This window comes from Porites lutea, chromosome 7, assembly GCF_958299795.1.
Source record: "Porites lutea chromosome 7, jaPorLute2.1, whole genome shotgun sequence".
NCBI classification, from domain to species: Eukaryota; Metazoa; Cnidaria; class Anthozoa; order Scleractinia; family Poritidae; genus Porites; species Porites lutea.
Genome location: NC_133207.1, coordinates 19,244,318 through 19,271,817, shown reverse-complemented (window position 1 = coordinate 19,271,817; position 27,500 = coordinate 19,244,318). Strand labels below are relative to the sequence as shown.

The window sequence follows — 27,500 nt, the reverse complement described above, 5'->3', positions numbered from 1 at the left end:
GCAATGCTTCTGGACTGACGTTGGTTTATCTACCAATCATTCAGTTAGTCAATCAGTGCGGCAACCAGGGGAGAACATAGTCCTATTCTTCAAATTGCAACTATTACACAAGCGCGGCACGTATGTAGCTAGCTTCGTTTAGACGTCCACTAAGAATGAATGAACTCGATCTGGTCACGAGCGTTTGGACCTTCTATCTCTCGTAATCGGATTAGGCGCGTTTAGTCCTTCTATCAAGTATAACTTACGCAAAGAGCAGCGTTTGAGGAACCTCGATCCAAAGCCTGAAACTCGCCCCCACTCCCTCTTTGGTTATTACTTGTAACTATTATACGTGCCTGGCAAGTTAGTGGCCAGCTAGCATTCGCTAAGCAATCAGTCAGTCAATCATTGCGGGCGAGCAGCGGAGCCCGCAGTCCTTTTCTTTAGGTTGTGACTATTATACAGTGAGGGGCGTATGTAGCTAGTATTAGTTTGGACTTCGACTAAGAATGAATGCAACGCGCAACGCGATCTGGTCACGTGCGTTTGTTCCTTCTATCACACGCTGATCTGATCACGCGCGTTTTGACCTTATATCGCGTGAAACTTACGCAAAGCGCCGCGTTTGAGGAACTTCCATCAGAACCCAGAAAATCGCCCGCTGTGCTTGAAGGCCTTTTGTTATTACTAGTGACTATTACACGTGTGCGACAGGTATGTAGCCAGCATTCGTTTGGACTTCGACTAAAAATGAATCGAATACATGCTAGGTAAACATTATATCACTTGTAATCTGATCACGCGCCTTACGACTTTTCCATCACTCGAAACTTTCGCAAAGCACAGCTTTGGAATTGGAAAATTTGCATCGATCTCACCCGTACTCGCTTATCTTGGGTTATTATTAGTAAATATCATACCTTGATAAGTGTAGAGCTCTATCCTCATTGCGATGTGATTCACCCACTCCGTTGGCCTTATTCGCAAGTATCGAGCTGTGATCGCTGGACTGAGATGTTGATAAACGATGGTGTCCCGGTCAAAGTTAGCAATAAAAACCTAAAGAACGACGCAATCGTCAAATTGAGTGTACATTTGACTCTCGATAACACTAACCATTAGGGGAAATGGTTCGAAATATGGGGAGTTCGGTTTATGTGGAGATGGATCAAATGATAATTTTTTCAGTTACAGTTATGTATTATATTTGATTCATGCTCAAACGATGTAAAGTCGGGATTCTTACAAAGAAAGAGTGCAAACATCGAAAATTTGGTAAGTGAAAAACCAAAGCATTGGTATTCGGTACTTCGGATCTTGGGCTCAGTTAATTCGCAAGGGAGTTCGAGTTCGGAATAATCAGTATTCAAAGAAGAACAAGGATTACCCAGATTCTTTTCAGACGGATAGTAAATCTTGGGAGGGGAACAAGAATTCTCCCAACAAGATCATATAAAAGATGAGATTCTCGTCAAATAAATATTTAATCTTGAGGGAAGAACAGTGATTCTTTTATCAAGATCGTTTGAAAAATTATGTCCTGCCCAGAAGAATATTCATTCTTGGGATGCACAGAACGATTCTTCCGAGAAGATTCCTTAAGACTGAGATTCTTCTCAAAAGAACTTTCTGTCTCACAAAAAGAAAAAGAATTCTTCCGAAAAGAACTAACCAAAACTAGTTTCTTCTAAAAAGAAATCTTAATCTTGGAGAAAGAACTAGGATTCTTCCGAGAAGATCCTTTAAGACTGAGATTCTTCTCAAAAGAACCTTCTGTCTCGCGAAAAGAAAAAAAATTCTTCCGAAAAGAACCAAGCAAAACGAGTTCTTCTTAAAAGAATTATTAATCTTGGGGGAAGAACTACGATTCTTGTCTCGAGAATCATAATTCTTCTGCACAGAATTATAATTCTCCTCTGGGGAAGAAGAATCCGAAGATCTAAATTCTTCTTAACAGCAACAAAATTCTTTCCATAAGAATATATTTTCTGTCGAGGAGAATTAAAACTAAGAGTGTAACTCAGAGTTAAATCCTTGTTCAAAAAAGACTTGTGATATTAAAAGATACCAAATTCCTGACCCTGGTTTCAGTTCACAAATACCTTAACTGTAATCTATAGACCCAAAATGTCAAACCCTCACCCAGTTTAAAAACAAAAGGAGTAAAAACGACATCCTTGTGGCGCCGCTAATACCCTAATTTCCACGTACAAATTCTTCAATCTGATCTACTTTTATTTCATTATAAAATTATTTTCAAGATTTATATGAGATCAAAGCATTTTCCTTTTATGATCATTTTTTGATCTCTCCTTTCTCTTGATCGTGTATCGAAACTGTTAAGAGAAAATTGATGTTGCAACTATTGGTACTTAAAAGGATAAGCAAGTATCTTCTCCTCACAGGCTTTAAAAACTGTTCTAATTACCACTTCAACTTCATGAAGTAAAACAGAATTTTCTTACCTCAACTGAAGGCTGTCCCTCTCTCTTGTAAAACTGGAACGTCTGTCCATCGTTACTATGCTGCACCTTGTACTTTGTTACATATTGAAAAGGGGAGTAGGTATTTCTTCCCTGCGTAGCTATGTGTGTCACATTTAGGACTTTACCAACATCTATCTGAAGCCACTGGTTTGCATCGTTCGTCAAACTCAACCATGCACCTCTCTCCAGCGGTGATATTTCCTTTGTATGTAATCTCGATCGGTTCGTTGAATGGTAAGCATCATATTCTGAATACGCTGTTATCTGTGAGTCAGCTAAAGCGCCGCTCTCCATTCCAAGGGCTTGGATCTCTTCTGTATATGAAAAACACGCACGCATCATGATCGACAGAATATTTCAATTTGGGAGGACAATCCCAAAACCCCGTAAACTTTAGTTAAACTGACACAATTTTAATACACGAATAACAAAAATAGACCAGTTCAACGCCCCACTGACGGAGTTGGATGTGTACATATACAATAATATATAGATTCCGCCAGGGCTAGACGCGAAGCCTCTTTTAATATACTTATATCTATTCTGAGAAATTTTCAACTTGAATCTGACGTTTGCAGTTCACAATAAACGTGACCCCCAATCTCTCTTTTACGAAGTATTATCCCGCAAACACATCTAAAATACAAATAAAAAAAATCTCCCAGCAAAAGCTTAAGAAACGCATGTTTAAAGCAAAAAGTGATAATTATGCATCAGCTTCGATCACTGTAGTAGAATTCTTCCAAACTAAATCACCGAATCCCCCACAACACCCCTTTGAGAAGTTCTAGGTCAGCCATTAAATTGCTGTTTCTGTAGCCCTGCGGTAGCAGCAATTTGCGGGTTACGGTTTCTGGGGTCAAAATTTCTTTCTTAAGGGGAAGTCCTAAAAGAAAAATCGGGCCGACTTTTGTGTTCACTGTAAGCTTGTTATGTGTTTTCGTTTTGCGCCCGAACGAACAGTTATGTGTAAATTAGCCTTTAGATTTATACCTCACAAATCATCTGATAGAAAATTTTAGCAAATCACTCATTTAACATTTTTCTCTACTACAACCTACATAAACTGTGCGGTACGTGTTTGGGTATTGTGCATTGCCTTTACTGAGAAAGCCTGCGTGAACTTTCAAAACCGCAGCCGTCTGTGATTGATTCGCGTTGACTTTATGCAACGCTTTCCTCAACTACAAATAACTAAACAAACCATCAAACCAGAATCTTGATTAGCAGCTGTATTTCATGTTATGGCAACAGTAAAAGAACACAAAGTTTCAGTTGTCGATAAACAAACTCATCAAGATGTTGCACATACTTTGTAAATTTTTACGCAAATGCACGCAATCTGAGACTAGATTGGTTCCTGGAGCGTTACGAAAAGCGTGACCAAGCTAAAAGCAAAGCCTTCAAAATATATCTTGCAAAGGTTTTTGTCGTAAGTCAAACAAAAGAAACTTAAAGGGCCAAATATTTAAACGTAGTTTAGCCAGTGTTTTACCAAACCGCGTTCTAACTCATTTACAATTTGCCCAACGATTTTATCTAAACATCATTTATTGTGAACAGTTTTATGAAAGCACATAGAGAAGACTAGAAAAGCATTTATCTTCAAACAACCCACCAAAGTTAGACTTCGTTTAAATATTTGGCCCAAACAGTTTCAGTGGAACAACTCCATTGGCTGCCTATAAACGAACAGGTTTTAAAAAATTGGCCAAGACAAACGCAAAACTCTTCTTACTTAGTCACTCCCTGATAGTCTACGTACGGACGTACGGGTAGGCCTACGCTGATGTCGCACCGACAGGTTTCCAATTTATGGAGGCCCCCTAAAAATAACGCTAGTGTAGGTTTCTACCGACGCTCTTTCCGCGAAATATTGCCAGTGGTAACACCTTCCGATCATGTCTCGCAAAACTTTTGTTGCAGTAACCTTTGCAGAAAGATTGAAGCTCTGCTTTTTGCAGCTATTCATTCATTCCAGGGATTTTATATTGAAAAACTCTCGCAAAAGTTGTATGAGACATTACCTGGTGTAACAATTCTTTTAAAATCCCGAGTCTCCGAGTCGCGGAACGCGTGGACAGTAGGTACCAAAATGAGAAGTTGTCCTAAAAAGGGTAGTATCACCCAGATGTAGAGCCTGCTAAAAGTGCCAAGCCATAACAGCGACTGGACAAAAAGGTGGAAAAAACTTGAATACCCCAGGTCGACGATTTCAAGTCGGACTTTCAAGGTTTTCAGTGTTATCTGGGAAATTTTTTGCTCAAGAATCTTTGATTGTGGCTCCTTGGAGAATTTATTAACTCATTGACGTGACGCCTAGCACTTTTTACGTTTTCGAGTGATTTTCTACATACAAACAATCCATAGGATTTCGTGACTCCGTATTTGAGGTTACCATTTCTGACGCACTGAAGGCTCATGTGTTCTGCAAACGTTATTCTGACGAAGTTGAGCTATAATAACGGTTGCAGTTTGGTTGGTATGCGATTTTTGGTAAGTTTACAGCATTTTTCATCTTTATTGGCTGCCTCATGAGCATCAGTAAGCGTAACGACAGCTAACAGTCCACTTTCTTAAAGAAGCGAGTAAGGTAATATTCTGCTTTTGTGAATTTGGCTTGTTGCTCGAGGAACTGGAAAAATGGCCGCGCCGAAACGAAGTACCTTTGGGACTCGACTACTGACGAATTTCTTGACCTACCAGGGCATATTTTTGAATTTGGGACCACTGAGAATTACAACAAGCGCGAAATTTCCTTGTTAGGTCGGAGTGGCTGTGGACTTAGGATAAATGTGAAAAGAGTGGGAGCAGGAACGAACGCTGTCAAAAAATTTATTTCCCAGCATGCAATTTAGCAATGATGTTGAAAATCGAGACAAGACCAGGATGCACTAGAACAAAAAGCTGTAGCTCGGCCCGGGAAACTAATAAGTACAAAAAAGTCACTTCTAAGTAAGAACAAGGAACTGAATTTTAGTGTGATGTTGACTTTTGGTTTTGCAACGATGATTTCTGTAAAAATCCTGAAGGCAATAAAACGTGATCTTCGTCGTTTTTCTATGACGTTGAAAACGGTCATTTTTTTCTTGTCCAAATTCAAAAGGTAATATTTTGCAGAAAGCACTGACTTTTTGGGGAGATAATTGGAAATCCCAATTTGAAGGACTTTTTACTCAATGCTCACAACTGACAGTTAAAGCAATGTTGACGCAATTGAGAAAGTCGCAAGGTTTTAAAGTAGGTAGTCTTTTACGGCCGGTTTTGGCCAGCACGACCGTCAATGGGTTAAAGTTTTTCTTCCCTTGAATCCTCATAATTAGAATGTAGTTCATACGAAAACATGGGATAATTATGATACTGCCTCCTTAGGCTCCTTCCTTATCTTCCTCATCTGCGTTCTACGTCATACACGCGCCTTTCCCCAAGACATGAAAGAGTACTGTACCTAAACAACCATACAACTCCATCCTCAAGGATATGGTATGCTGCCATTCAGTTGGTTTTAACCTGAGGTATCGTGCTTTTATAGGTGGAATAAGAACATTTGTCACGACTGTCTCTTGGTCAGTGTTGCCGGGAAACACCTGAATAAAAAAGAGAAAAAGAGTTGTTTCTGGTTAAAGGACCTTTCCCTCTTATCCTTTTTCCTCTCTTGTCGCATCTTAATCCTACCTTGTCGACGCTTTCACCCTCTTGCTTGAAACCCTCGAATGAACTTCCATCGTCACCGAATCGCAATCGATATTTCTTTACCCATGACACATCGTCAGGATCCTGGATATCGTCCGCCCTTCCTTGAGTTGCTACGTACGTGATGCGTGTCTTGATTCGCAGGTCAACCTGTATCCACTGATTTTGGTTATTCTGTGCCACTGACCACGCCCCACTGCCGTTAACGTTCGCCCGGATGTTCAACCTCGCGCGGTTTATAGAGTTGTACCAACTATACTGAGATGACGCGTTCAGCTGCGCTGATGTTATTCTACCGTTTTCCATTCCCAGGGGAGCTAAGCAAGCTAAACAGGAACAAAAGCAAGTTTCAAACATATCAAACACTGTTATTTGCTGCGGTAGCAGCAAATCATTGTTTTCGCGGTTCTATAAGTACTCTTGACAGTCGTCATTTCGGTATCAAAAGGGCTTATCACCACATAGAAATTTTAGAGAGCCATCGATTTAACCTCAGATTTCAATAGCAGTATCTGAGAATCAAACTAAATTTTATTAAACACTGAAGAATAAAACCCAGCGAAAAGAGTTTAAAGTTTCGATGCCGCCATGACTTCATCATCAAGTAGAAAGATAAAACAATCTAAAACCAAGGAAAATCTCTCTGCGCCTTAGATTTTCATTAATTAAGTTTTGAAACCTGTTATTGGCCACTGGAAAAGCGTAGGTAGTAGAATTTGTATGATTTTGCGTGAAGGCGTAAGTGAGACTTCTCGTAAGGAATCTGCTTCTATGGACGCCATAGCGGCATTAAGGGGAGATCTTACTAAGCTGGGTCTTAGCTTCTAATCATAGACAAAGTTTTTGGGAACTACCACTTATAAATACAGGATGTTTAGAGTCGGGAAATCCTCCTCATCCGTAATGGAAAACTGAAAAAAGTTACAGTTAAGTTATGGCATGGAATGGCACTGTATCATTGAGGGCGCCTTTTATAGAATTTAAGCTTATTATCTGATCTAAGTAAAATATTCTGCCGTTTTACTAACCTGTCGTGCAATAAGGGTCTCTATAGCCTGGGGCGCAGATACAACGGTAATTATGCTCTTCATAATTTGGGAAACAAATTCCTGAGTTTTTGCATGGGTTACTTGAACATGGTGTCTACCAAAAAAATACCAATTCATAGGTTAACACAAACGTTTATAAAAATCTCAAAAACTGCTTCTGTTTACTATTCTGATAGTAAAATCAAAACCAACGTAGGTAGACAAGCCTGAGTTATTATTTAGCAGTGGTAATAACATCAATTAAGTCACCGACACTTTCCATTTCCAAAGTGGAAGACGGACCGTTTTAAGAACACTTTTATTTTGTCATCGTGCCTAAAGTAGAATTCAATGATTCCGTTTTAATGCTTTTATATATTATATTCATGAATTTTTAATATTGATATGTTGTAAATTATTCTATTTTATCTTTCTGTGTTTTGGAATGTCGTTTTCTTGGGAGAATTGTTCAGTCATATCAGGTCGAACCATTGCGTCATAAATAATTTTGCAAGTGATCGCCACACTTAACGATCAAGGAAGTACCTATACCGCAGACACCGCGGCAGCGACTCCGCGACTAAGTTATTTCGAAGTAATAATATTAAGTACATCCTTCCCTTTTTCTACAAATGTAGGCTGTAAATTTGATTCACTCTTACAATTTAAAGACTTTTAGCTCATCCCTTTTTCGTACTTTCGTCTGATTGTGAACGTCACTCAATGCGCAGGTGTTGCCATTCGCCAAATGCTCATGTTCATCATTGCGTTGAAAAAGGTGTCGGCATGTGTAATCTGCTTGTTGAAGAGCTTTAGAGGCTGCAATTCAACGAGAACGATATTGGGCTGCCTGTGACCCAGCCCAATCATGGAATGGCCTTTAATTCTCCGTCGAAAAAAAGAGAAAATGTCGGACGGATCACCCAGAAGGCGGTGAATGTCCCAGCCCTTCTCCATTATGAAAGCCATGTAAATACTAGCTTGCGTTGTAACCAGACTTGTTACCTAGATAGAGAACTCAAGACTGTCTGCGACGCAAGTGCAAATGCCAGATTAGAAACGATTCCCGCCACCTGCCCTAACCAAATATCCTTAGTCCCAATATCAAAAAGAAGTTTGTGTCGATTAAAAAATGCAACCATTCGTATCATTGTTCTGTTCAAAGATTAAAGAACAGCTGACGTTACAAACGAATGCAGCTTTCCGAACTAAACCTTGGAAAGAAAAAAAACCGGTTATCTGAGACCAGCGTTAACAAGTACAGACAAAATTACAAAGGCCAAACCACCCCTAATTTATCAACAATTCTTTGTATACGAATACAAATATGATCTGAGCTGTACAATGGGCACACAAGCCAACAGCTTTTTTCAGTTCATACAAACATTCGACGATTGGTAAACACCTGCTCAACCGCGCCCTACAAAATCAGACGATTAAAGATTTACCATGCCGAAGAAATTTCGTGGAAAATATCTGGATTGCTTAATCTAAGAAAGCCTCTTTATCACAGAAAAGAAACCTTAACTTTTGAAACCCAATTTGACCATGTGAAAGTAATACCATTTAAATGATAATTAACTGACATATCTCTTGTAATCATGTGCAATTATAAAACTGCATAACTTATATAATGAACTCTCAAAATTCAGAGGTACACGAATTTGAAAATGATAACAAGAAAAAGCGTCTTTTAGATTACATTCGCAGATTTTAACTCTTACATCAGCATACCAGGCTCGATTCGTACTTGTCCTTGAAATTTTGATTATTATCGGATACTAGTTTAAACATGAAATGTCCCCGAGGCAAAAAAAAAAAAAAACTTGTCACTCTCCATCTAGAAAATGTGTTTACAAAGACAGCGGAGCAGGTGGGGCCTGGGGGTGCGTTAGCACCCCACTTTTTTCAAAATAGATAAAGACTCACTAAGATAGAGTCATTTCAGCCTCCTTACTTCAATTCAGCACTCGTCACCCTCCCCAAACAAACACCCACAAACCCCTCCACTTGGAACAATGTTATATGTCCTTGGTATACGCAGCTAAAGTAATATATTTACCTTGATGCTATAATGATGAAATTGCTGTGAAGGGAATATTCTGCTCGCATTTCTGTACTTGTGATCAGTTAACAGTTCGCAAGGCAGCTTTCCCTTTGCTGTCAACAACAAACCAAGGTTGAATGAAAAGCACGGTGGGTTATTCAAACATGCCAGAGCACAATCACTAAATTTATCTACTTCTCGGGAAGAACCTAACGGAGATCCTTGAAGATACTGAAATTTATGGACTGCAAAATGGGCGTAAGACACGCCTTGTCGCCTTATGCCACGATTAACTGGTATTAAACCCTCGCTTTGGTATGTTACTAAAGGAGATCGAAAGAGAAAATACAGAAAGTAAGGGCGAAAGTAAACCATTTTGCCTAATAACGATTACGTCGAGACGGCGTAGTTTTGATATTTCGACTGCTATTTAAAAATTAATAGGGGGCGTATTTTAATCATAGATGAATGACAAACGTATAAACACCTTTTTAATTGTTTTTTTAATGATCTTTGCTACGTTACGCAACTAATGTATCGCTCAAACTGTTTTGTTTGAAAAGGAATCTGTTCCAAATAGTTTCCTTTTATTTACATTCTAACCTATATTTTATCATGATGGAATATATCAGGGTCGCAGCAGGGTGGTTATGGTGGCTATCAATTATTAATACAATTAATATTAATAGTTACAGTCCGTGACTAATGGCGTCACTTGGCGTCGACTGTTCGCAGTATGCGTAATGTGATATGAGGTAAATTTAAGCATTGTAGAAACGAAGACAACTGAAGACTTCAAAACACTAAAACGAAGACCCTAAAAACGATAACGAACACCCCCACAAAAAACAGGTAGTTAAAAAATCTTGAATACTAATGGTCACTGATAAATAATAACAGATAACAGCAATTACCACACGTATATAATCTTGAGGACATTCATATGAAATTCATGTAAGATCCCTCAAAGAAAATTACAATGGTAATGATAAATGACATCAATGTCAATGGCGTCAACCTTTGGAAGTACGTCGATGACACATCGATGGCCGAGACAGTCCACAAGGGCCAACCAAGTGGAATCCAATTTGCTGTAGACGACCTAGTTAGGCAAGCCGAAATAGATAAGTTCCAATTGAATGAGACCAAGTGTAAAGAGTTGCAGATAAGTTTCTCAAGGTCTGTAGATCCTTTCGAAACAGTTACTATTAACAACAAACCAATTGAGGTTGTAACTAGCGCAAAACTTCTTGGTCTCACAATTTCAAACAATCTAAAGTGGAACGCTCACATAGAGAATGTTATCAAAAAAGGAGCCTCTAGGCTATATCTTTTAAGGCAGCTTAAGCGTGCAAAAGAAGATCCTGCGCAGCTACTTTGTTTCTATACTACGTGTATCCGGCCCATGTCTGAATATGCCTGCCAAGTTTTCCACAATGGTCTGCCTGAGTATCTCTCTGAAGAGCCAGAGAAAATTCAGCGCCGTGCACTTAGAATTATTTTCCCAGATTTAGGCTATCAAGAGGCTCTAAAAGAGTGCAATATTGCCACCCTCCACCAACGGTGCCAATGGCTGACAGAGCGCCTATTCAATGAGATTAAGGACAACAGCCTCCACAAATTACATGGCCTTTTGCCGCCACGTAATCTTAGTACTGTAGCCTTAAGGAGAAAGCGCGCTTTTAACGTACCTCTTTGTAGAACAAATAGACTAATGAATAGCTTTATCATGCATAACGCGGCTATTTTCTAATGGTTTTATTGTAAATTCGGGGCTATTTTCTTAAATTTCATGACGTAGTATTTTGTTCCTTTGTTTTATTTATTTACTGTTATTTATTTATAATAGTTAGTCTTAGTATTCAACGTATTGTACAGTCCGTAATCCAGCCCTTGGGCTGCAATGGATTTTTAATAAAGCTATCTATCTATCAATGCATACAAATTAATATTTATAGTTTCCTAATTATGCTTTTTCGTTATTCACAATTACTAAGTACATGTATCTCTTAGTCACTAAGCCGGAGTTCATACAAAAAATTGCACTCATTTTTCAAGGACTTTTCAAGGACCACATTGGATTTTTAAGGACCACTTACTAGGAATATAATAGAGAGGAGAAGTGTGGTGTTACGTTACCATGGTCGCACTATTTCTTGATGACAACAAAACCAACGACGACGGCGACGGCAAGGAGATCGGCAAAAAATGATATGTTTAATTTATATTAACAAACAATCACTTTGCACGTGCACCACGCTATTTTGTACATTTTTTGCCGTCGTTGCACCACTACGACATGACACTTCCTAATCTCACGAGCTCGCTTTATGCAGTAGGTGAACACAACACAAAAATTGTCCCCTCCATTTTCTGAACTAAGATAACGTTACATATGGTCCCACAGAAAATTTCCCCAAGATTTGCCAAATTAAATGAAAATGAATGAGATCCATGAAGTTTGAAATAGTATGAATAGACTCTTTATAAGTGATTTTTCGGTTTGTTGTGATCCAAAAATTTTGCTACCGTGGCAACGTGACGTAACGACTTCTCCTCTCCATTTCAAAGACTGCACAAAAATGCACATTCCCACCCCTTTGGAAGGTACCGAACTTTTCTGACCACCCATGTCTGTCTAATTTTCATCTCAGAAATAATTGACCAAGCTATCTCACTGTGTACTTTTGGTCAGTGCAAGACTGGTTATAGGTTTATGGTTTGCAATTTTAGCCAGGCGGAGTAGAGAGTTTTTCATCATCTTGGGTTTTGTAGAACGGAATATTGCCTGTTTTTTCCTCCTTTCAAGTTTTGAATTTACCAGTTCGTCATCCCTCCTCTCCTCGTACTATCCATTAATACGCGCATGCGCATACTACTCATACTAGCTAGGTACCTTAGTTCTCTAATCTAAGAGTGTCTTAATGAGGTTACCGGTCAGAAGTCAAGGAGGTAGTTTTTTAACCTTATATTTATAAAAAAAAGAAAACGTAAAAAAGTTTTCAAGGTATTTAAAGTCTCGCCTCTTCAACTCATCTACAAGGACTGGCTCGTGAAGAATCTCCGAACAGGAAAACCCTTCCCCGTGTTCTCAAAAACACTCTTTACGAGAGCTTACAACTAGTACTTGCTTCTGAAAATATTTCCAAATTTTATAAGTGAAAGGCCAAGACGACCTTCACAACACAACAGTTAATATCAACTTATACAGAAATTTATATTTACCTCAACTTTCCCACTAAAAAACCGTCAACTGCTGCGCGTCAAAGTAACCACCTCATATTGTATTGAGCACCTCATCTAACTGTGTTAAGTACTGTTTAAAAAAAGAGCAAGAGTGTGTGTACTCGCCTCGAGTTGTTAAGCATGATAATACATGATGTGTTTTTTTTTTGAACGGCTTCAAAATCTCTGATATAGATCATCCATTCTTGCACTAACATTTAGATTTGGGGTTATTTTGGTCTAAAAAAGTGGACGTAAGGTTTTGCCGTGTCTTTATCACGGGTTTATCAGATATAAGACACTCGTTAAGCATTAATTTCTTTTGTTTTTTCTTTATGAATTATTAATGAGTTTGAATTATTTATAGACAATATATCTATAAAGCAGCAATACGTGAAATATTTATTTCTTAAATCATTTACATGACGAATTGCTATAATTATTATTTAGTACTGAACGAATACTTCAGTACATGTGCTTAACAATAAATATCATGCGCTACTAAGTACTTACATTTTACGTCATTTACATCGTCCTTTTCTATAAATACTTAGGTACCTTTTCAAACTTTTACAACAAAGGTTTATTGCTCTCAAACTCGCAACAAGAGCTGACAATAGCGGTGACAGCATAAACAGAGCATTTTATGCCATGTCTAAGCCGATAAGAAACGGAACCAACATCTTAAAAATGTTTTGAAGCTCAAGAATCTGTAGGTAGCAAGAGTTTTTCCATTTCCTTTGGGGGTTGAGAAACGAGGTATAGTTCTGTCCTACACAAGTTTGAGAACTTTTGTCTACAAGGGGGAAAAATTGTTACATTGTGGTATCATAAAAAAAATTTGTTTGTTAATGCGTGAATTAAATTTAAAAGTGGAATCGCCAAGCATTAAACGCTCTAAACTGCAACGAACGTTAGTTTGATATTAATATTTTCATCTTAACGTCAATATTTGCAACCATTTCCAAAGTTGAACACAATCCGTTGTTTACAGACTGTGAGAAATATTTGAAAATACCAATTGAATAAATGTCGCACCAGCTAAAGGGAACGTTTGCGTCGGGTTCTCTAAGTGCCTTAATTTACAGAGTTGTAGTCGTACTAGTTATTCCCGGATTAGGTATGCCCAGGAACATATCATCTTCTCGAGTTCCATCCCGATTCCAGCGCAGAGTGAAAAATTCGATGTTGGTGACTAGCTTGGTCGGGTGGTATGAATTCTCTCTGTTGCGTCTAAAATGAAGCATGATAATATATGAGCAAAATAAATATATTACAGGTAAATTATTCATATATATTATCATTCCCTTTTTACACTCAATAAAGTTAAAGTGATAAAATTGTACTTGTATATCCAGAAATTGGTTTTTCTTCTACTATTTCAAGTTGCCGACTTCAAGGTTAAAAAGTGTTCTGCCGCCTTAAAGATTTGAGGATCAGCTTACGTTTCTGGGCCAATGCCACCTACTTAACCCTCCCCTAACCAAAGGTTACACTAACGTCTGCATGACTTTGGGCAAAATGGTGGGTTAGGGTAAGGATGGGTAGCTTTTCCTATTAGACTATTGTTTACTAATAGTACATGACTGAATGGGACTACCACTTAGTGAAAAGGAAAACTTTTTTGCTTGGACGTGCAGAAAAAATAGTCAGCTTGATAGATTACAAATTAAAGTAATTTTGTGTTTAGGTGTGCAGAGGTAATCTACCTTACTTTAAAGCTAAACGGCCATAGGTGGAAAGACCATTGCCTAGTTCGTAGGCCTCATTATTCAGTGCAGCCCATGCGTTTCTGGTCACGTGGTCCGAGCGAGTTTTACGTCACCGAAATGCATTGACCGAGAATTTCTGGGAAGACGCCGTACAAAGACCAGGCAAGAAAGAGCATAGTATTTACATCTGAATCTTATAACAGATATTTCTAATTCAGGAAAGGAATTTATGTGAATTGCTTGAAGTGGATTCTGTGAAGCGAAGCCTGGACACACACATGCATTTAGTGAGTTGAACAGTGATTTCTCGATTAGAATACTGGGAAATCGCTCTTATTTTCCTTCCACAGTTAGAGCCAGCAGCCCATTTCTGGTTGAAGCTTAAGAGCACAAGTAATTTTTTTTTTATAAATTATGGTAATGAATTTCCTCAGTGTCGTACAATAATTGCTCACACGATTGGAAAATGAGAGCAACAACCAACCGGCCTTGGAACTAACATAAATTTTCTGAGCCTGAAATCATGAAATACCCTAACTTCAAAGTTGCCACCGCATCTCGCTTTCGTAAACAACAGAAATGCATATAAAAGCCACTGAAATATACACCTAATTGCAATGACATTGCCATGCAAAAAGGGAATTGAAAAAGCCTGATAGGAATGAATGTTGCACGCTTACTACATTCAGGGATCTGGTTTGACGAGAGAATGAACAGGAGATTATATCATCTTTACAAGGGCCAATATCATTATTTACTTCAAATGGTACAAATGAAGTATGTATTGGTCTGGCAGAATGTTTCAGAATTTTCAAATATCAAAACACAGTTTGCGTGGCTTATTAATTACTATTTGGCTTTCTATGTTTAAGCTTTCGCTCATTTGTATAACAACGTTATTGCAATCAAGTGTATGTGCAGTTATAATAATATCATTCTCATCTTATTACCTGAACAAGGCGATCATTACCATAACCATGACGAACGCTATAGTAGCGGAGACACCAATTATTATCCATTTATTCTGCAACTTGTCAATCTGGGATTCACGAGAAGGTGGACTGATTCTGTCTTCTTTGAGGTACGCCTGAATGTTGTAAACTTCTTTTTTAATCGACGAAGACAATACCGCCACAGATTCCTTAAGAGCGTCTACTAAGGCATTTTGATTCATGACGTAGCCTTCTCCTTGACTGTTCTGAAGTATCACGTAAAAGGCCACAACAAGATAGGAACGTTGTTCTTTTGGGAATTTCTTTAGCAACTCAACACTTCCAGTAAGCGTCTCACCACTTACAGACCTGCAGAAAATAATGAAGACGAAATAGCCTTGATGTATAAGCTAACCTGTGAAAAGAAGATGTCACGAAAATTATTACATAATACACCGCTCCTATAAATGCATGGTGATACATATCCACGGATATCCAAAATTGACCGCTCAAGGTCAGTAAACAACTCCACCGGCATGAGTTATCCCACTGAAATTCCACAACGCGATCCTATAGCGGCTATTTTCGAGAATTTTTTAATTTGTTGCATAGATTAGAGTAGTTTTAACTTTGAGCCTCTCCTAATTTTACTAGATAACATAAAAACGTTTCTACCTCACCTTTTGACAACTGCAGTATTATAGCACTCAGCGTCCTTTCCCTGTTCGCAATACGCTACAGCAACTCGGGTGACAGCGTCCTTAAATGAGATGGATAGTCCTCCACGCCACTTAAAAGGATAAGAGCATGTGAGTTCGTAGGCTAGCCCTTTTTTTCCTTTTATCCTCTAGGTTTCTAGGTTGATAGTACTTATTTTTTAATTCTCGAACGAAGAAAGGATGCAGGAGATACCTGGGTGCCACCCCTTGGGCGTCTTTCCAAAATTTTCTTTTAGCTTGAAAGCTCTTTGCGTAAACCCGGATTGTCGACAAACTCAAAGATGCTCCAATTTCGGCACAATTCTATCACATCACAATTTCCATGCATTGTAATTTCTTATAACAATATTAATGGCATCTATTACAACTTATCAAAGGCTATCTATTAAATTTTTAATCCCTGCAAAATGATATATAAAGCAAAGCAGAAAAACCAAAAGAAACATCCATCTGTCCAGGCATAGTTTTGTAAGTTTAATTTATGTCAATGAGGAGAAATGTATTTTCTCCTCAGTTCTTGTGTGACAGTAGTATCTAAGGGGCTGAGTCAAGCTCCTTTTTGTGGCAGAAAGACAGATTGAAATGTAGATGACACCAGATTGTTTCATTCCACGAATAAAAGACGTGCCAAGATGAATTTCAGCATTTTTGAGCAGTAAGGGAGTTCATGTTACCTGTAGGCATATTTTTTTTCCTTACCTCATTCATTGTCCATGGAAGATAAGCATAGCAAGTGTTTATCTCATAATGTCAATGAGGTTTTTAACGCGCCAAATTTTATGGCCAGTTCTTAAGCAAACTACACTAAATTACAGCAAATTTATACAGGATCTTGCATTAAAGGAAAGATTAAAATCTACCTCTTCTAAATTGGTATCCTTTAAGGTCATGGCAACTGCATTATTTATGCCGTCTTTAGGAACCAGGTCTGTTTTGACGGAAAACGTTGGCGCACTTGTTTGAAACCGTGCTTTAATTTCCGGGAAGTTCTCTAAGGAAAAAATATATTTGTTTATGCGTGTTAAAAAGTACTGTTGGTAGCTTGTTCAACAAATGAAATAAGTCGAAAATTAGCCTCGAGATCTAAGCTTCTTTGCAAAAATGTAATTGTATTAACACTAATTCAGACAGCATATATAAATCATCGCCTTTCTGGGGCTTGTGTTGATACAAAGAGGTACCGCCACTATTAACGATCCTATGACTATGGAGATCTTTTTGTTCACTTCTTAGTGCGAACGACCGTTAGATTACGAGGGAGCAATGAAAATGGGTAATTTTTCTACCCGATCAGTCAGGTTGGTCAGTTTGGAACAACTTTAAGAGTTAATTTTCACTCCAGACTTCTTTTGGTAAACCAAAGCGTTTCACTAAACTGACTTCTGAATACTGTCTGACCAAAACGAGCAACTAGATAAGGCATTTTAAAAATTGGAGGATGTTTACAAGTAATTATCATCAGCGTCAACAGCTTCATGATGCTGTCTGTAGAAATTTCTTTTACAAAAAATTTAAATATTTGTTGATATTATAATAATGATTCAAGTTAGCAGTTCTAAGAATGACTTACGTATTACCTTCGCATGTACTATTAACACGCTGAAAGCCTTGTTGACAATCACAGCGAAAAGATCCAATGGTGTTAAAACAGACATCTAATGGTCCTGCACAGTATAGCTCATCGATCAAACCACATTCATCAATATCTGAAACAAACAAAAAACAGCGTTAAAACCTACTAAAAGAGCACAAGTCATAAACTGAACATTAGTGTGGAACGACAGGGGGTAGGGGTCCGGAAGACACTGGGACCGGGAGTTTGGACCCCCTGTCCCCACTTATGGACTTATGTACTTTTGAGTATCCCCTCCCGCACCCCCAGCGAAGACTCTTGACAGCATTTCTCTGACGACAAGAAGGTGAACTGAGAAACTAAAAACAGGCGTGTTACGTACTGACAACTCTTTCCATTAACTCTATAACAGTTTTCATTACCATTGCATGTAACGCCATCTGAGGATAAAGTGAAGCCAGGGCGACAGGAGCACTTGTAACTTCCGTCGCTGTTGTGGCATAGTTGAGAGCACTTGTGTTTATGTGTTGTGCATTCATTGATATCTGTACGTAAAAGAAAAATTGCTCACCATCGAAAAAAGAAAAGACTGACCATATCAAGAGGTGCAACCCAGCATGGAACAATTCAGTAATTTAGAAAATTTTGTCCTGACACGGTGGTTTTTGTCTTTTTTAAACGCATCAAAAGATTGGGGTTTTGGCTTCGTGATACCCGATACCAGTCACGAGGAAGTTAAACACATTAAGCTTTGCATTGGATTTCTTCAAAAATGACATAAAACTCAAACTGTTTAAAACGCCATGCAGGCATAGAGCATAATTGCTTTATCAATTCATTTTTAACTCTTTGGATATCCATTGTAACATTTTTTTCTCGTTCTGCGATGAAGGAAGTAGGAATGAAAGAGGAAGTATAATTCACATACACTCAGTTTGTGTTGTAGCATTTTGAGGCTGTTTAAGTAAATGACCTTCTTAACCGTCGTATGCTAAGAATGTATCACATACTATACATATTAAAAACAGCTCCTAGTGAAATTATGCTCTTTAATTATGTTTTTCCTACCGTGGCAACTTTTTCCATCATTGTCGAGGTCGTACCCTTTGTGACAAGAACATTTTGGCAGCCCATGAACCATGGCACAAACCTGCTGGCAGCCTGTCGCTGTGGCGTTGCAGCTCAAAATTGCTGAAGAAAAAATAAAGGAATAAGCGAACTTAATACAACTTGTAATAAGGGATTAGCTTTCCCAGAAGAGTATTCGCGGTGCACTGGGGTATCTAACCCTTTTTGGAAGGGGTTCTTTTACTCACGTATGCAAACGGTGTTGTCATTAGGGTCTACTTGGAATCCTTCGAAACATGTACAGTTTCGACCACCAGGGAAGTTTGAACAGTTATGCATGCAATAATTGAAATCCATGCACTCATTAATATCTGAAAAACAAATTATTCAACACAAGTTATTAGTAATCATTACAGCAATTTGGCAAACGTTTGTTTCACGAAACATTTTAGCTGGGAGATACATCAACATTAACTAATTAGTTTTTTCGAAAATCGTCGTGGTTTTTTGTCTTTAAAGTTAGTACCATTGGTATGTAAATCACATGATAGCCTGATTGTTGTTGGAAGCATTAACCTGTAACGAATTAATAAGTTGTGGTTCGCTTTTATCCTTGGTTTAAAATTTATCTTCTTTAGTTAGAGAGGTTGGTGGAAGTAAGACCCTTAACAAATTTAACAAATTTCTGCTAAGTAATGCTACGTGCTACTGGTTTTTGGCGCAACCTAATGTTACTTACAAAGATTAGTTTAGAATGTGACGCATTGCGCAAGATAGAATACTGCAGATAAATTGAGTAAAAAATGGAGTGATTTCTGGTTGTTTTTACCTTTACAGCTGGTGTGATCATTGTCGAGTTGGTAACCATGGTTACAGTCACACAAATAGGATCCCGGAGAGTTTATACAAAGTTGGCTACATTTGGACACGTTTGAAGCACACTCGTCGATATCTGTCGAAAACAATACAACATTCATTTATTCTTTTATTCTTGTTTTCATTAGTTGATCCTTCCATGACAACCTTTTCAAATGTTGTTTCGTACCTTCACATATCGCTCCATCCCCACGGTATCCCGCGGGACACGGGTCGCACCTATATCCCGCCTTACCCCCTGAAGAGTTGAGATCATGACACTTGACACCAGGAAAACAAGGCTGGTTGTTCTCGACGCATGCGTCGATTTTACTTTTACAAAACTGTCCCGTAAATCCCGAGGGACATCCGCATGACAAGATGATAAATCTAGCACCACTTTCTCGTTGAATCTGAACGACCTCGTCCTCGATACATCTGGATGGATGTTTACAGGGGCACAGCACAATCATTGGGCGGAGCTCTGATGAAGACCCATCGCTGCCAGTCACGTCAAACACGGGCTCCACCTAATTCGAAGTAATAGAGGCCAAAGTAGATGAGTTATCCGTAGGAATTATAATTATAAAGCTGACGAGCAATATCAGGCATTTTAGATAGCTCTTTAGCCTTCTCGCTCTATAAATGGCCAAAGTAGAAGATTCCCAACAATTTAAGATTTAAATAATGAAGAAAAGAGAATCGACGAACTTAGTGCAAAGCCTTGGGAGTAAAGGTAGAAGTTGACTCAGATATTACACAATTTCTATACTGGTATGCAATGCGATGACTTACTGTCTGGGTAGATATGGGCTGCCAACGAATAACCAGGTACTGTGATGTATTAGCAACAATTTCAACATTTGGAAAATTCCATACTGTAAACACGAAGTAGTCGCTTGAGTTATGTTCAGCTGTGATGTTCAATTCAATCGTTTGATTGATGGTAGCGTTGATGACGTTTGGTCCGTGAATTCTGGGAGGGAAAGATGCTGCGAAGAGAACAAGAAGCTAAGATCTTATTATCAAGAATATGTGTTTAAGAGAACAGAATTATTGCAAGGGATGTATGGCAGTGTACATGCAACGTAGTGTTACATACGTAAATGACAAGGTTCTAACAAAAACAGTTGCCAGAGTATGCCTTGGAACAGACAAAACTACTTGATAATTCTAATCGTTTTGTAATTTTTATATCCTTTTTCTAAAATACGTTTGATTTTATTTTCCGAAAGGAATCACGAACCCTTGAAATTTGGCCGGTGCGTCACTAATTCTAAGCTATTTGCAGGTTTTTTTTTGAGACCCTATGCTCACAACTTACCTTTTTATTTCAAACGACAGTCTTATACCGTTGTTACAGATTGCATCCCTACCTAGCTCTCTGTTTACTTGGTTGTTATTTTCCTCTTGTCTTCTTGTCGTCCACCCATACGAAGTATCTACAGTCACGGCAGCATCAAACAGACAATTGGTGTTGTTCCCACAGACCCTTTCCGCTTGAAGCCGGAACGAGTCGTTTGTCCAGGTGATGTTATCTATGAACATTGGCACATAGCTCAGGTCTATGAAGGCTGCCGAGCTTTCATTTGCACCGTAAGTGAACAGCGACTTTGAAGCGTCAATTTGCCCTGGAAATGGGTAGAAGAAAAGAATTACTGTCTGAAAACTGACTGAAAACCGCTCGGCATAGAGTTGGTAGAAAATGGTACCAGGCTGCGTGAGACTTCTCTTCTGTGGCTGTACCTTAAAATCCAATTTATATATTACTTTGACATTGCTAAAAAATTTATCTCTACAGTTTGACTGTTGAAAAACGTTCACTCGTTAGAAACTTATTGCGTATGAAGTACATGTAAAAAAAGTTCTGCTGTGGCTTTCGTTCAACATCTTTCAGTAACGAACGACAATGCATCGTAAAAAGAAATAGAAATAGAAAATGCGATAATAATGGAAAAAAAATGCGCGCCTCTATGGTAAATGAGCAAAATCGTGATTTCGGATTGCTCGTTTCAACATTATTGTTTAAGTCCTTATTGCAATTCCTTTCATAAACTTTTAAGTTTCTATTACTCACATTTCAAGCCAAATTTATAATGTATCTCCTGAGGAGAAGCCTCAGCTGGGAGCATTTTCCCATCCGGGGTAACAAAATCATCGGAAGGATCGTCATTCCATGTTCCCAAAAGACCCCTGGTGCGGTTTTTAAACTCAACTGGGCCATCAAATGAAATGGACAGGGCTCTCTCGACGTTAGCGAAAATGAAAGAGATCCCTGATGGGAAGAGGGCAGTGACTGAGCCGTCAGAATCTCTGATCAGCGTGATGTTTGCTTCTGGAAGGCGTGCGCCAAATTGCGCAATAGAGGAGATGTCATACGGTCTTCCCGCCACGAGCACTTCAAGACCACCTTTGTAAAAAAAAAAGAAGTAAATTAAAATCAGAATATTGACACCAAAGCTGTTCTGGAAACTGATAAGGGAAGTACAGTTCCTTACAGGAGATGACAGTCTGCGTAAAATAGATTGTGATCGGAAACTTCTTCAATACGACTAACGAAATGAATGTCATAATAAGTACAAAACGTTTTAAGGGTTTCGTTTTAAGAAACAGAAATGTTCGCTCTCCTTTGCTTCTCTCTAGAGGCTCTAAAACAATGAGGAAATCCCAAGCAATGCTTTGAACCTATCGTGTATGATTCATAAATTTTATCAACACACAACTAGTCTAAACTCTTTCCTCAAAGAATTGTCAGTATAGATTCAGCTAATCGGCCTCTGTAAATTGTCTCAAAATTTTGTTGCACCTTTTTCAAACATTTTTTAACTGAAAAGCAGGTTTAGAGAAACGTTGGTTAGAGTTAAGAATGGTCTCAAGTCGTATGTAGCTTTAGGTGAGTATTTTTTCTTTCATCTTCTAGCTACTACTAATTGAAATTACCCTTATTGTCTATTCGTCCTTCCACAATAGCAGTGTTTTCTTCTTTCGCAGCCGCTGCTGAAAACACCGTTCCCAGGCCTCTACCCGTGGTCCTTCTTGTGCGCGCCTGCATCTCAAACACTCCGTTGTCAATAACAATCATTGTGTATTCCCCAAGGCCGTTAAAGGTGTATGTAGTGTTATCTAGTGTTGTGAAATGTGGATCTCCGAATATAAAACCTAAACAAAAACAAAAGGATTAGCACAGGAGCAAGGACTTGAGGGTCCTGTGCGGGAGATTCTGATTTATATTCCCAGTTTTAAACTCAACTAAGAATCGACTTCTTCACTGTTCGTGTAGCTTTAAGTAGCTATAAGAATGAATTAAGAGGTCTTATGATTTGAATGGGTAATAGGATGGAAGTGGATTCAATTCTAAGCTTAAATTTCAATTTATGTTAGACCAAAACTAAATCATTCACCTCTTCGTCTCAAAGAGTAATCTAAGCAGTTTCGAGATGGACGTAGCTGATAGTAGAAAGAACAAAGACTCGATGTATTGCAACATGCATCACGGCCCTCGAAATCAGATAAACCAGGGGCCCCAGTGAAGGGGATTAACAAAGGGCTACCCCCTTCTGGTGGTCCCAGCGAGAGTACTTTTCCACCCCCTGGAATGTCCGTGTAACAACACTGCTGCAACCATCGGCTTGTTACAGAAGGTATGGAGTATGCGCATATAGTTCCATTATTTCTTGTAGCAAGAGTTCCGTTGTAATCTACGAAGAAACGTTTATCCAAGGTAGCCTGGTTGAACTGACAGGGGCACGCAGGTAAGTTCAGCGGTCTTTGGACGTTGAACTGCTGCCTTATCCATACGGCGCATGTTCTCCTTGACAAGTCCTGAAAAGGCGAGTTTTCATCAAGCCTGTAAAACCACCTTCCAAGACGATTTGTTGCTGTTCCAGGAAGGGCATCTAATGTGTCCACATCAACAGTTCCCGACCTGTTGCGGGCGAAAAATCACAGCTCATGTAGATCACAGAAGTGTTATTAACACTTGCCCTTAAAACAGTTTCGCCATGGAAAAGGGCAAAGTGTTAAAGCGCCAGAGAAAAGATTTTATTGAAGGAAATGCCAGGTATGTGGTACAGTTTATTATGTTACACAATGTAGTTCTAACTTCTGAATTTATAAATAAAATCCAAAAAGTGTGGAAGTTTCTAAGTGAATACTTCTGAGCACTTAAACAACGTTGTGCACTGTCCATCTACCTTTCATTTTTAGATTTTGCAATAATAAATTTTAAAAGACAAATTTCATTGTGTAAAATACTGAGAAACGGACGCTATTCCGTATAACTAGCAAACGAGGAGCTTTCATTGTAATGCATTCACCGAAGGGATTTATCCACAATTCTAAATTGCATACTACATTACGCTTTGGTAAGTTTCATCTATTATTGTCAGTAGTAGTATCATCTTTATTATTATTATTATCATTATAATTATCATTATCATTGTCATTATTATTATTATTATTATTCATATCTTTTTCCGTTTCTGATTGGCTTAAATCCTTTCGCTAATTCTTCATAACCAGCTTGCGCTTGCGTTGATCAAATTTGAAAGACGTTTGTCGATATCAATACAATATTCCACTTCCGAGTTACACAAACTCCCTCTCTCGTAAGTGAAAACGAGTTTTATTTGCATGATAATTAAAACTTTTTTAATATTAATAGCTTCCCACTTAGCCTCGCTTTGAAAAAGAGGCGTAGGGCAACCAGAAAGTGGCCAATATAGTACTCATAATCGACGGAAAAAGCCAAAGCAGTAGGCTTGGTAACTCAGATGAAGGAAACGATCCGAGGATAATTTCATTTATTTTGCCTAGATCGAGATACGAGAGATACGAGTGTTTTTATATTACGTTGGAAAAACTTCTTATGAATAATTAAATTAAAAATATTGTTATTATTATCATTGTAATTATTATCATTACCATCATCATCATCTGGAGATTTCGTGGGAAAACAATTTATTCAGTTTCATTGGATTCAGCTGTAGTAATAGCGTGACATATAAAGGAATAACAGAAATTACCTGGGTAAATTGACGTAACGCAGGGATGGACTATTAAATCCGACACCTGCATTATATCCGGCAACGGGAAGTCCGGCTACATTTTGCCAGACCGGACGGAATATCCTGAAGAAAAATAAGTCAAAGACTAGTAAGCATTGTAACAGATTGTACTGGAACTCTTTGCCATGCAGATCAATTAGTGGTGTAAAATGTTTCTTTCTGCATTCTGGCTCTGTTTCACCCTTTCCAGAAATGGGAGTGTTCTTAAACGAGATATGTCATGCTATAAATTGCCATATTTTTAGAAAGCTAAAACTCTTGTTTGAATCCAAAATAATGGTCCAGTTTTGTTATTTTTGTGGAAACCGTTTTTTGTGGTCTGTTGCAACAAAAAGCAAAGATGGAAATGGAGTGAAATTTGATAACGTTGGGTCAATGGAACTTTTTCAAATTTTAATACTAAGCCAGCAAAAATCGCCCAAAATTATTTTGGTTAGTGTTCCATGATGAAACTTGTTTGATATCCTTTTCATAACTCCTTGTGTATTAGTAAAGGTACAAATTAATCACTTAAGCTCAGAATGGGCCTAAAACAGCAATATCCTTGTGACATAGCCCCTTTAACCGTCCCCTAAAATCGTAACGGCGCGCGTAGTTATCCCTCATGACTCAGGCCCAGGTCTAGCTCATGACGTTCTGCTTAGGGTTCCTGAAATAAATAGAAAAAACGTTTGTCTAAATAAAAAAAAATTGACACCAAGAAAACGTTGCCTTACCCTGGTGAAGGCGTTGACCATTTGATTCCGTTTTCAGGATAATTGAACAACGTGAAAGCATGATAACCATCTGATATAAGAACAGCCTGAAATGTGTTTGCCTAAACAATAACATTTCATAATGTTAATATTTAATGCCGTAAACGGTTACAGTAAACGAGACACGAACTCAAAATCAGCTATCAACAACGTAATTGCTAAAATGGCCCACCGATGGAAAGAACAGGCACTTAGACTACCGTCACGTCAGTCATGCTGATTTACAACAATGTTCAAACGAGACTGCCGGTGGTAATTCTCGAAATCCTATTTCGTAATCAGTCAACGTCGTGAAGGAGTTGCATGAGAGTGAGTGTAGCGCATGCCTCATATCAGTCATGTAGTTCTAGCGTTGAAAGTAAGTACAGTGCAAGCTCTCCTAACCGACACTCTCGTAAGCGGACAGCTTTTATTACGTCCACCCTCAGAAAATCCCGTTTTTCTCAACTCCTATACAAACTCTGCATTCTAACATTCTCGTAAGCGACCAGTTACAGTTACGAAAATCTTATCCGTGTCCAGAGCGTATCCACTTACAAGAGCTTCCATTGTCAGTTTAATTTTCAATCATCTCCTGCTGCTCAAATGGCGGCCAAGGAAGAAATTAGACGTGAGGGACTGAGACAAGACGATTTGTGTCAACTCAGTTCCCTGAGTCTTAGAAATCTCAAAAAGTGTCAAATGTTTTCAAAAAACACAAACATTTCGGGTTTATGGCCCTTCTTCAGTGTGAGAAAAACCGTTGTTCAGTACTAGGCAATATCATAGACATCATAAAAATGATCGGAGCATGTAAGCGTGTAATAGCGCGCGAAGGATTTATATAATGTCTACTGAAGTACAAGTGTCACGCATCCCTGACGGTTTTTCCGTTTAACATTCATTTATAAACTAGTTACAAACGGGTATCTAGAAAAGTGGGACTCCGACCAATCTAGCTTAAAGTATGTAGAAAAAATAAATAACTTTGATGGCGATCTGTTGTTGGGTAGCTCTTTGGCTAACCGTGACATATAACGAAAAAAAACTAAAATAAACTTTGGTTTAAACTTGGACAATCCTGAAGTCCACAGGTTGCTTAACAAAAGCTTACCGTTTGTACAAGGGGAAATCCACTAGGGTAAATATTGACCCAAGTCACCACCAGTATCCAGCTCGCTTCAAATAGAGGAATTGTGGGATTTGTTTGATACCGCTGCACATCTCTATTTGCTCTTTTGAAGACTTTCTTGTCATTGTTGGAATTCATGGGGTGCTTCTTGTACACTTGATAAAAGACCTTAGAGGATGCTGGTTGATTTCCGAAAGCTGCGTGACTAATGACAGCCCAGTACGGTGCCAAGATGAAAGAGCTTCGGAATCTTTGAATTCCATCTTCGTTTCTTCGACCAGGAAAACGTTCAGGCCACTGAATGACGCGTGAACTAATAAATTTTAACATACCATTTCGACATACCTTAAAAACGAAATAGTAGTCATGAAGTTAAAAAAGCAATACTTAAAAAAAAATAAATTCAAAATTCAAATGGTCAGATGAATTTTTATTCTCAGGATGCAGTTTGTCCACGGTATAGGTATATACAACAGTTAAGCGTTTGACACTGGGGGCAGCGTCGTCGGGTGCTTTAGGAAGCTGGTTTTAACGCTGTCGCCGGGCTGAAATCAACGCTGCGGCCATTATCTAGGAGGAGGGAAGGTACTGCATGTACGGGGAGGCTCGGCCCCAAAAGGGTAACTCTTTTCAGGATCAGGTATATGAAAGGGTAGGAGTCTCACTAGTTGAAGTATATGAAAGAGGTGGGAAATCTATCACTTCGGAGGTCCCACAGGGCTAGGAGATGCGTTTTTGTGGCTGTAGGAAAGGGGCAGTGTAAAGATAGTGTATTTACAGCAGTTAAAAGGGATGGGAAGTCCTAAACTAGGTTAGTGAAGGGGGTACTGTTTGTCAGTAAATGGTATACGAAAGGGGTAACTTTGATGTTAAAAATAGTAAGGGGCTGAAGGATTGTCCAATACTCCGTCAAATTTATGCATGGCATTGGATTGTGTTGTCTACACTTTACAATGCTGTCAAAAAGCATAACAATAAAGAACGAGGCAAAACAATGACGTTAATTGCACCGATATCTACAAACATCTTCTAAATTTGGTCAACGGTAGCGGGTTATGAAGAATTAGCCAGGTGATTTGAGCCAATCAGAAACGGAGAAATGTTTTTCATTTCACATGACTAGCAATTGATAACAATACTCTAACGACTAAAAAAATGGCAGTACTTACATAAATTCTTCGGTGTCTTCTTAAGACGAAAGGGATTCCCTGGCCATCGATGTTTATCCTGAAACAGAAACTTGTCAAG

At 38.6% G+C, this 27,500-nt stretch overlaps 2 protein-coding genes across 2 annotated transcripts in view; both read right to left on the bottom strand.

The window, feature by feature from the left end:
- Window positions 1-9,611, bottom strand: part of LOC140944553 (lactadherin-like) — a 9,943-nt gene extending 332 nt beyond the window's left edge. Inside the window, exons 1-6 of the mRNA XM_073393679.1 lie at window positions 9,252-9,611; window positions 7,190-7,304; window positions 6,144-6,487; window positions 5,917-6,055; window positions 2,448-2,782; window positions 903-1,041 (exon numbers count right to left, since the gene is read on the bottom strand). Of these exons, the coding sequence (XP_073249780.1) occupies window positions 903-1,041; window positions 2,448-2,782; window positions 5,917-6,055; window positions 6,144-6,487; window positions 7,190-7,304; window positions 9,252-9,611 (1,432 nt within the window). The remainder of the gene's footprint in view (window positions 1-902; window positions 1,042-2,447; window positions 2,783-5,916; window positions 6,056-6,143; window positions 6,488-7,189; window positions 7,305-9,251) is intronic.
- Window positions 9,612-12,840: 3,229 nt separating this feature from the next.
- The window catches only part of LOC140942627 (mucin-like protein), a 20,095-nt gene continuing 5,435 nt past the window's right edge, over window positions 12,841-27,500 (bottom strand). The window contains exons 4-22 of the mRNA XM_073391560.1: window positions 27,422-27,500; window positions 26,235-26,597; window positions 25,103-25,203; window positions 24,345-24,449; window positions 22,722-23,245; window positions 22,261-22,479; window positions 21,398-21,730; window positions 20,697-20,951; window positions 20,116-20,312; window positions 19,511-19,850; window positions 19,295-19,417; window positions 18,714-18,836; window positions 18,466-18,588; window positions 17,820-17,942; window positions 17,402-17,530; window positions 16,685-16,815; window positions 15,786-15,895; window positions 15,124-15,474; window positions 12,841-13,694 (exon numbers count right to left, since the gene is read on the bottom strand). The exon at window positions 27,422-27,500 is cut by the window's right edge and continues 58 nt beyond it. Of these exons, the coding sequence (XP_073247661.1) occupies window positions 13,544-13,694; window positions 15,124-15,474; window positions 15,786-15,895; window positions 16,685-16,815; window positions 17,402-17,530; window positions 17,820-17,942; window positions 18,466-18,588; window positions 18,714-18,836; window positions 19,295-19,417; window positions 19,511-19,850; window positions 20,116-20,312; window positions 20,697-20,951; window positions 21,398-21,730; window positions 22,261-22,479; window positions 22,722-23,245; window positions 24,345-24,449; window positions 25,103-25,203; window positions 26,235-26,597; window positions 27,422-27,500 (3,880 nt within the window). The 3' untranslated portion in view covers window positions 12,841-13,543. The remainder of the gene's footprint in view (window positions 13,695-15,123; window positions 15,475-15,785; window positions 15,896-16,684; window positions 16,816-17,401; window positions 17,531-17,819; window positions 17,943-18,465; window positions 18,589-18,713; window positions 18,837-19,294; window positions 19,418-19,510; window positions 19,851-20,115; window positions 20,313-20,696; window positions 20,952-21,397; window positions 21,731-22,260; window positions 22,480-22,721; window positions 23,246-24,344; window positions 24,450-25,102; window positions 25,204-26,234; window positions 26,598-27,421) is intronic.